The sequence below is a fragment of the Elephantulus edwardii genome, unplaced genomic scaffold, assembly GCF_000299155.1.
Source record: "Elephantulus edwardii isolate Elephantulus edwardi_28Jun2011 unplaced genomic scaffold, EleEdw1.0 scaffold00002, whole genome shotgun sequence".
Taxonomy (NCBI): domain Eukaryota; kingdom Metazoa; phylum Chordata; class Mammalia; order Macroscelidea; family Macroscelididae; genus Elephantulus; species Elephantulus edwardii.
Genome location: NW_006399752.1, coordinates 32733760 through 32743957, shown reverse-complemented (window position 1 = coordinate 32743957; position 10198 = coordinate 32733760). Strand labels below are relative to the sequence as shown.

At 49.3% G+C, this 10198-nt stretch overlaps 1 protein-coding gene across 3 annotated transcripts in view; it reads right to left on the bottom strand.

Annotated features, from left to right (window-relative positions):
* The window catches only part of EML1 (echinoderm microtubule associated protein like 1), an 87675-nt gene extending 78477 nt beyond the window's left edge, over window positions 1-9198 (bottom strand). For 2 of the 3 annotated variants that reach the window (XM_006879066.1, XM_006879067.1), the window contains exon 1: window positions 9024-9198. In XM_006879066.1, the coding sequence (XP_006879128.1) occupies window positions 9024-9180 (157 nt within the window). In that variant the 5' untranslated portion in view covers window positions 9181-9198. The remainder of the gene's footprint in view (window positions 1-9023) is intronic. The other variant, XM_006879065.1, reaches the window with a different exon arrangement.
* Between the last annotated feature and the right edge of the window lie 1000 nt (window positions 9199-10198).

The following is a 10198-nucleotide window of genomic DNA, read 5'->3' as shown; positions in this document are numbered from 1 at the left end:
CTGCTGATGTGCTGTTCCAGTCGTTTTTGGATAATCTTCAGCAGAATCTTGCTTGCATGTGAAATCAATGAGATTGTTCTATAGTTTTCACACTCTGTCAGATCTCCTTTCTTTGGAATGGGAGCAAATATAGATCTCTTCCAGTCAGTTGGCCAAGTTGCTGTCCTTCAAATTTCTTGGCACAACTTGGTGAGCACATCTAGGGCAGCATCTGTTAGCTGAAATACATCAATTAGTATACCATTTATTCCTGGGGCCTTATTTTTTGTCAATTCCTTCAAAGCAGCTTGAACTTCTTTCTTCATCACCATAGGCTCTTGCTCATATGTTGTTTCATGAAATTCTTCTGTGTCTTCCAATTCCTTTTGGTAAAATGACTCTGTATACACTTTCCATCTTCTGTTAATACTTCCTGGATCATTTAATATCCAGCCCAATGCATTCTTAAGTATAGCAACTCGAGGCTTGAATTTGTTCTTAAGTCCCTTGAGCTTGACAGTAAGAAGGACTGAAGTCCTGATAGCAGCTGCTACGTGTACGAGCCTCACAAACCGTGCTGAGTGCACGATGGCTGTGACAAAAGACCACAGGCTGCACTACTCTTTGCCATCAATGCAAAACCACGCATGATCCGCACACCCAGAGACATGAGAGAGACCTGCAGGCCTGTGGCTCCGGGCAGAGTGGTGTGGGGCGCAGGTTCTCATGGGCACAGGGTGAAGCTGGGCCTAAAATGTGACACATGACATATAAACGACTGAAAATTCTGACGCCGGTCAACCGCATACGCTAACACAGTGAACTTCATTGTACACAAGCTACATCTCAGTAAACCCGATACTTTTTAAAAAATGTCACTTATGACACAACTGGACATCTGAACACTGACTTGATAGGAAAGAATTAGCACTGATTTTAAGTGTGATAACGGCATGTGCTTTTTCAAGAAGAAGGTCTTTCTGTCGTTAAAATAGACACGGACCTCTTTACAGATAAAGTTATATTAAGCCTTAAATTCCTTTTAGATTCACCTCGCACAGGGCGAGAGGATGTGGGGGGATCATAAAGAAAACAAAACCAGCCACGTACTGGTGCATGACAGGCAGGTAAAGGATGAGGCGGAGGTGTTTCCCACTCCCCGTGTGCTGGAGCACTTCCACGATATACAAGGGTTAAGATCAGCTCTTGTCGTCAGGTGCTGATGAGCTGACCCCTCAAAGCAACAATGACCTGCTCACCTCCATGAACGAAAGCACCTGAACTCCGCTCTCTCCTGAGCGCCAGCCTCTTCACCTGTGATGACTTGAGCCCCTACGTACAGACACTGAGTCAGTCTATCTCATTGAGGAGCCTTCTCTCTTTTGAAAAATAAAATTCATCAACTAACAATTTTCTACAAGTCACTACAAGACACCTGTCTACACTGGGGAGAGAAATTAAGGAGAGAAAAAAAACAACCCCAGAAGACTGTTATATGCTTTCTCTAAAAGGAAGAAGCTGTTTCTAAAATGCACAAATGTGTAAGGAGAATTAACAAGAGAAAAGAGAGAAGGTAAAAAAATATGTCCGCAGGTTATACACATGGATTTCACCTGATGGTATGCATAGGAACCAGATCAGTTACATCTGCGGAAACAACCGCTGGAGAAGCTCAATATCAGCTGTGAAAACTAGGCCAGGAGCTGATTGTGGAACAGACCACCAACTACTCATATGCAAGTTCAAGCTGAAGCTGAGGAAAATTAAACCAAATCCACAGGAGCCAAAATATGACTTTGATTTCATCCCACCTGAATTTCAGAATCATCTCAGGAACATGTTTGAGGCCTTGAACACTAATGAGCGAAGACCAGATGAGTTGGGGGAGGATGTCAAATGTATCATCCAGGAAGAGTGCAACCGGTCATTACAAAGACAGAAGAGGAAGACAAGACCAAAATGTCAAATTTTGATTAAGCAAGAGAAATAACTAAGTTCTTATTCACAAATGTCATTTAGCAAAAAGCTCACAATTGCTCATTTATGAGTTGTATATATCTAATAAAATTTGTCGTGGGACAATGAGAGTTCACACAAGGAAGTGCGGAATAGGATCTATTTTATGGGGATACTTTGCAAATCAAATTAAACCTCAATAAAGCCAATAATATCCCAAAGCCACTACTGTGACTTGATCCAGTGACGCCCTACTGCGATGGGTTCCCAAGGTCTTTAAAGGAGTCATCGTTCTGCAAGGCAGCTGGTGGCGGTGAGCCACTAAACTCTGAGGTTCGCTACATGCCATGTCCCACACAGGCCAGAGCTCCACCTGCTGCTGGCTCCTCAGGAGAAAGATGAAGTCGGGCTCAGAGCCAGCCAGGCCTAGGGTGGTAGTGCCGTATTTGTTCCTAACTATGTCTCCTTGGAGGCCAGGGTTTTGAAGCTCCTCCTTACTTACTTTGGACATGTGGGCCCGGAGAGATCAGTCCTTGGAGGAGGACATCATGCTCAGAAGGGTGGATGGACAGTGCAGGAGAGGGAGACCCCGGGTGAGACAGACTGATACAGTAACTGTGCAGTGGGGGTTGGTGTGTGGAATGAGTGAGCCTGGCTCAGGATTGGGAAGGGTTCAGAGATGCTGCACATAGGCTCACTATGCATCACAGACAACTCAACCAATAACATTCTATGACAGGTATGGAAGGAGGAGAGGCACCCACTTCCCAAATGACAGGTCTCTGGAAACTATGAGCTTTGGTAAATGTCAAGGGGCTTCAGGCCTTTGGTTCGTAGGGTTGCTATGAGTTGTGCTCGACTTAAAGGTCATCAACAACAACAACATGTATCCTAGTGCGAATTTTTCAACCTCCTAGAAACTGTTTCCCATCTGTACAATGGGACCATCCTCATAGACTCTGGAGAGATTAAGTTGGTCAGCTGTAAACTACTGCAAAGCCCAGTACACGGCCAGTCAGTGCTCCATCCACAGCGATGGTCTTCTCGGAACGTCAGGGGTAAATGCTGGTGTCCATGCTGCAGCCTCCACTGCTGTGACCCACTTAACAGTGGTGGGTAGGTTCAGATAAAAAAATATTTAGTATGTCTCACCCTATAGGAGATAAGATACAGTTGTTGGGAGCATATATCCTCAACATTCCTGCTAATATTTGTTTTTTTCCCTGGAGCTATGTCCTGGGGTGAAGCACTCCCAACTCCCAGGGTAGACACCCTTGACCCTCAGGACTGTGATAAAATGTAGATCAGAGCTGGGTGGTAAACACGTCCTTGGAGCATTCTGTGTAAGGCAGGAATGTTACGTAAAGGAACAGTAGAAGAATGGCAGGTAAAAGAATACAGCTAGAAAATTACAGTTCCAGCATTTGATTAAATACAGTGTACTGCGTAGTCTTTTAAAGGGAGCTCTGTAGGAACTTTGGTGGCCTAGTGAGCACTACAATCCCGGCGGTACGTGGTTCGAACCCACCAGATGCTCTGCTGGAGAAGGAGGGGCAATCTCCTCCTGTAACACTCAGATCCAATTTGACAGTATACACTCACACAAATAATAAAATAAATTTCTTTTTAAAAAGGGAGCTCTGGTGGCCCAATGGTAAGGAATTGTGCTCCCAGCGCAAAGGTAGATGGTTCAAATCCAGCAGATGCTCCATGGGAGAAAGATGGACAGACTTCTCCCATGCTATTTACTGCCTCTGAAAACCTGCCAGAGGGTCCGGTATGTAGGGGTCAGTTCTGACCAACAGTACACAACAACAGCAACACTAACAGTCTTTTAAAAATGTGTTAAAAATATTGGTAACAACAAACTCACTCATGCTTTATATTAAGTGTCAAAGGCAAGATATATAAGTTCTGTTTAAAAAACTAAACTCCAAACCGGTGCCATCCAGCTGATTTTGACTCCCGGGCACCCTGTAGGGCGCGTAGAAGTGTGTTGTGGGGTCGAGTCTGAATCGCTCCAGCAGCACACTGCCTCCTCTTCCTCCTGCAGAGTGGCCGGTGGAGTGGAACTGCCAACCTTCTCGTTAGCAGCCTGTCACGAAACCCTCTGTGCCTCTGAGAGCTGCTTATGCCCCGTATCATTCCAAACAAATACGCACAATTTATACAAAGGCCAGAAAGGCGTGTCTAAGTTCATCAGCGGCTTTCTTTTTCCTCGTGGTGACAGAGTTATAAATGGTTTTCATTCTGTTCTTAAACGTTTAGTTGATCTCTAAACGTCCCATGACGTGTTTGTTAATAATCAGAAACAATTATTCTCTGAACCTCTCTTCATTCTTCCCACTGAGCCTGGTCTCTGATGTACTGAGATCAGCAGCGGGGCTTTTGAGGAAGGGGCTTGGCTTAAGGAGGCCGGAGCCGGCTCCCGTGGGCTCCCCTACAAGGGGTTTAGAGCCAAGTTCACAGTAGACGCATTGTGTTCGTGCAGGGCTCCTTCCCAGTCCCGGCTGTATGTGAGTGTCACAGGGATTTACGTGGAAGACGTAGATTCAAACACAGCTGTTCTGTTAGATGTTCTGTTTAAGTTCGGTGAGCAGTTCTTAGTTCTCATTCTAAATTGCTATTGTTTGTTCAGTGTTGTTGTTGTAGATTGCCGTCGAATCGAGCCGCGACTCATAGCGACCCTGTGAGCAAAAGGCCGAAGCCTTTTTATAACTATTGTCATTTATCAAAGTTCATAGAGTCTCCAGAGGCTTGTTGTTTAGGAAGTGGATGCCACTTGGTCAATAGCACATCAATTTAAAAATATTGTATTATCCACCAGATGCTCTGCTGGAAAAGGAAGGAGGGTCAGCTGTGAGGTGGCCCCAACTCGGCGGCAGAGAGAGAAAGAGACAAGGCTCAAGAGGGGCAGCTGGTCAACCTGCCCTGTGGCCCGACTCACTAAGGGCCTTCGCGTCCGTCAAGGTGACAGTGTGTATGAGTGTGTGTGTGTGTGCACATGTGTGTGTGTTCACACACACACACACACACACGTGCACGTGCACGAGCTGGGGTCCCCAGGTGCTGTGAATTGTTAATGGCCTGGGCTGTCATGAGAAAGGTTGGAGGTCTGTGTCCACCCAAGGGGTTAAGACGTCCACTCCCTGCCGCTCACGAGCTGACTCTGTGCTCCCGGCTACACTCTGTTTCTTGTGCACCAAGGTGGCCAGCACCTTCTGAGGTCTTTTTACTTCTGAAAAGAACCCTATAAAGAAGCTTCAGATAGCTGTGAGCATTGACTTCTCTCCCAGTAGGTTTTTATCAAAATCATATGCCACACCCAGTAAAGTGCCTCTCTTCTGACATTCCAGAAACACAGACTGTCAAAGGCTGGCGTTTCCTATGGAGCACCTACCTACCTCACGTCACCCTTCAGGACACTGTAGTCATTAGATTTACTTTGGGAAGGCTGAGTATGTCAAGAAGACCTAGGATAACCTAGTTTCTATTTAAAACACCTCGTCATTTGCTACGTTCAACTGAATCAAGCTGACTGCTGCAGAGCGCATTGCAGCTCACCCTCCGGTCAGGTTTCTGTAAATCGTAATGTAAGGAGACCGCCTATCTTCCCACCTGAGCGCTGCCGGTGGATTTGAACCGCCAGAGACTCCGTAGGCCTTTTGGTGAGCAGTGACCTCGCTCTGGACCCCACCACTGGAGCAGCTTCTGCTTGTTAGGTCAGGAGGGAGGACCAAGCCCAGGCAGCCCCTGAATCTCACCTGGAGGACAAAGCAAAGGCCTTCTTCCCATGCTGTCATCTGGTCACTTGTGACTCACGCCAGCCTCAGAGGGGCCGTGAGGACAGAGCAGAACTGCCCACAGGGCTTCGGAGATGTGCAGGTGCATGGAGCAGATGGCCTCGGCTGCCCACTGCACAGAAGCTGTGGGTTCCATCCACTGGGCTTTCAGTGAGCAACCTAACACTTCAAACACAGCACCACCAGGGCTCCTTTCTCACCACAGGAATGAGGGGATGCACACCAACACTTGATTAAAAACACACAACTGAACACAAATACAGGCATGGCCGCTACTGACTCCACAGAAAACATGCTAACTGTGAAATCATCTGTCCAGTACAAACGAAAGAGACATTTTAAAGGTTCATCTAGGAATCCTGCTACCAGCAACAAAGAAGGAGCAGAGAATGCCTGGCAAGTCCTTCAGGGCCAGAGAGATTCCTGCCTGAGGACAGAGATGGACATGGAGCCCCCACAACAGCAGAGCGAAACCAGAGAGAGTGGGAGGGAGCCGGAGTCAGGCCCCAGCTCAACCTGCTGGAGGACAGGGGAGACGTGCCCCACAGAGACAGATCCAGCCCTCGACCCAGCTCTCTGGATGATGGGGGAGACGCACGCCACAGAGCCAGAGTCAGGCCCCAGCCCAACCTGCTGGATGACTGGGAAGACGCGCCCTTTGGGGCCAAAGCCAGGCCCCGGCCCAACCTGCTAGAGGCCAGGAGATGCACCCATGGGGCCAGAGCCAGGCCCCGGCCCAGATCACTGAAGGAGGTGGGGAGACTCCTTAACTGGCAGGATGAGAGCTTTGTAAACAGGCCTGAAGCTTCCAGGCTGCACGCTGCATGGTCTGTCAGCACGTATGAGAAGCTGTTGTGAGCAAAACCCTGTATCTCGGTTCCCACCCAAGCTGCAGCCTGTTAACTTCCCTAACAAAGCCCATTAGTTTTTTGTGGTTTTTCATTTGTTTGTTTGTTTTTGTGCATGTGTATGTGTGTGGGGGGGGGGCATCTATATGGCCTTATATTTTCCTGATCTTGAAATTTTGCACCCAAGGACTCTGTAGCCCCAGTGAGTCGTGTTTTCTGAAGATGTGCATAAGGAAGTGTAATCCTGGCCCAGTCCCCACCTGCGTCCCCAGAAGACGCGGACCCGAGGGCACTGACTGGCAGGACGGAGAGCTGTACGAGGTAAGACACACTGTTCTACAGAGGCCTCTGAAGCAGCTGCAGTCTAACGTGCTGAGACTTCATGGGAGTTGTCACAGAGTGGGCTCAGGGCTTTCCTGTCCGTGGTCCATCCAGAGCTGGTCACAAGGTCTCACCTCCCAGGGGCCTCAGTGGATTCAAACCTCCGTCCTGACAGCCAGCAGCCTCGACTGGGAGTGGTGCACCTCCCAGAGTCCCCAAAAGAACATCAGACACAGACATGGCCTGTACTCTGCCTCATTCCCTGGAGCCACGGGGACAGTGGTGACTCTAATCTGTCCTAGTCCCCCTCTTTGTGCAGGACGCTGGACTTGCCCACGGTCTCGGGGATGGGGCAGACTCTAAAGGAGAAAGCATGGTCAAGGAGGAGCTACTGGCCGAAAGCGAGGACCAGAGGGGGCTCCAGGGAAGAGCTGGTCACCCAGTGCCCCTGAACTGGGCTCAGGGCCTCGCGTTTGTCCTCTGTGAGCTGACATGAATAGATAGCAAACACTGGTGCAGAGGAGGTGATGGAGGCCACGCACAGCAGCACCTCCCAGCTGAGTCCGAGACAGAACCCCATTTGTTTTTATTTCCCATCGCAGTGCCTGTTTTATCACTTTTTTAAAAAGGAGAATTATAAGTGAGATTTCTTTTTCTTTTTTTTCTTATAAGTGAGATTTCTAATGATCAACAATGACTAGGAAGGATAGAAGGAGAAGTGATGCCTTTGAGCTGTGGTACTGGAGAAGAGTATTGAGGGTACCATGGACTGCTAGGAGAACAAACAGGTCCGTCCTGCAGAGGGTGAAACCAGGCTGCTCCTTGGAGGCAAGGATTCTGAAGCTTCATCTGACATACTCTGGACATGTTGCAAGGAGGGACCAGTCCTTGGAGAGGGACCTCAAGCATGGAAGGGTGGAGGGACAGCACAGGCGAGGAAGACCCTTGATGAGATGGCTTAATCCAGTGACTAGGGTAATGGGGGCAAGTGTGTCAGTGACAATAATGTTGGCTCAGGACAGAGCAGGGTTCAGGGCTGTTGTTGTACTCAGGGTTGCTACGAATGGAAAGCGACTCAACCAAACATAACAACAACAACATGGATCAACTTAAACACATCATTTCAACAATGTGTGAATAAGCCATCTTAACGGGGCAGTGGGATGACTGACTATGAGGCATCGTTGCAAGCGGACAGTAGTTAACTGTGAGCTCTGTCTCTGTACCATGCACACACATTTAATGGTTTTAATGGGACTCCTGAGAAGATTCCTGGCAGAGGTGGGCGGGTTTACAGCACTGGAGCTACCAGGCCTCTCTCAGCCGTCCCGTGACCGTGGGAGTTTACTGCCACAGAAAGATTCCCTGACCCTGAGACCTGAGCTGAGGGAGGGGCAGCTCTCATCACAAGCTGTCTCCACCTGGGAGAATCGAGCCGGTCCCTCCCTCGTCACCTACACACTCACACCACTGGGTTGTCCAGCTGGCCAGCACCAGCATGTCAGCAGCAAGTGTCAGCAGAGCTGAGGAGGCCTGACGGCTTTGCTGGAGCTAAGCTTGTCTGCTGTTTCCTGCTGTGGTTCTGTCAATATTCCAAGAGTTTAATGTGGATCAAGAGTAATTCATTACATAAAACACAATGTGTATCATATACATATGGAAACCAGTACACAATGCAATGACTCCAATAACCAGGTTGGAAGCAGTGTGGAATGATCCTTACAAGCTGAAATGAAGCTTCCCCTCCTCTCCCTCTACCCCCCACCCAACTTTCAGAGAAACAACAGACAGTGGGGACAGTAACAACATCACGGAGGCAATTACTCCGTTAAACAGCCAAGCAAGTAAAAGAGCAGCATCTGCCCTGGGAAAGAGTCTGGAAGGCGGGGAGGATTAACGGAAATGAGAATCACAGGGAGGAAGTGGGAAGAGTGTGGCTACACTGTGGATATTTTAATGTTATAAAACAAAACATGCATGAATGGTTGAGGAAAAGCCGTAAATTTCAACTCAAAACACAATGAGAAGATATAAGCAGAGCGCTAGGTATCTATAATAAGCGAGGCTGGGAGGATGGAGCCCGTCCTGCCCTTGCTCCGCGTGCCCAGGGCCACACCTTTGGTCGGGCCTTTCCTGTTAAGGACGGCCTGCTGCTCCTCGGTGACGTTGAGCCGCCGGACCACGTCGGCCAGAGCTGACTTGAGCAGCTGGATGTCGTCCTCCTGCATCTGGACGCGCTGCTCCAGGGACGCGATGCGGTCTGTCACCTCCATGCTGCTCGCCGCGGACGCGCTGTCATCTAAAGCGAGAGGGAAGTTCAGGTGAGTGTTCATGGGTCTGCAGGCACGTGGGCACCAACGGATCAATAAAAAACTAAAGAACGGTGTTGGCTCGCTTCAGCTTAAAGCTTAAACTCTCACAGAAACCGTGTGAAATCCTTTCCCAGGAAGGACCAGCTCTGCAGTCCGTGTGGCCGGCCCGCTCTATGTCTGTGCTGTTCATGGCCTGCACTGTAGGGTTTTCTCTACTGGGTTTAACTGCCCTTATATCTCCGCTATCTCCGCTCAAGTCAGAAGTTGGAGGGATGCCAGAGTATGTCCACGTCAAGTCCCCCCAAACTGCAGACACCCCCAGTGTCTGTCTCCAAGCTCCTGCTCCTGCAAAGCTGACGGCCAGCTCCTCTGGTCGCCAGGCCACTGTCCACCGGCAAAGACTCACAACTCTAGCAGAGCGACACAAGTCACACTTGGTTGGTAGGCACACCCTTAGAGTCATGGGAACAGAATTGGGAACTCCCCAGTCCCCCCAAGGCCTCCCAGTCTCATTTACGCCACAGTCCCTCACTCCACATACTCCGTCACAGGAGAACTGCCTCATTTACATCACACGCCCTCGCTTTGCATGCTCCGTCACAGAGGAGAACTGTGGCCCCACAGCTGCGTGCACGGCCAAATCCTTGTTCTTTAAGCCCCGACTCCAAGGTCCTTCTGAGAACCTTTCTCATAACTACCACATCCAAAGCTGCCACTTTCTATCACATTAACCTTGCTTGGCTTTTTCATAAACAAACAAATCCACTGCCACTGATTCCAGCTGAGGAGAGAGTGGAACTGCCCTGGCAGCTTCCAAGGCAGCCAATCCTTGCCACAGCGGACGGCTCCACGATTCTCCTGCGGGGGCTAGAGGGTTCCAAGAGCTGGCTTCGGGGACACGATGCTCAGCCCACAGCATCACCAGGGCTCCCATTGTTGCCAACAGTGTTTGCTCTCGTGGTCTGGTGGTAAGGAGCTG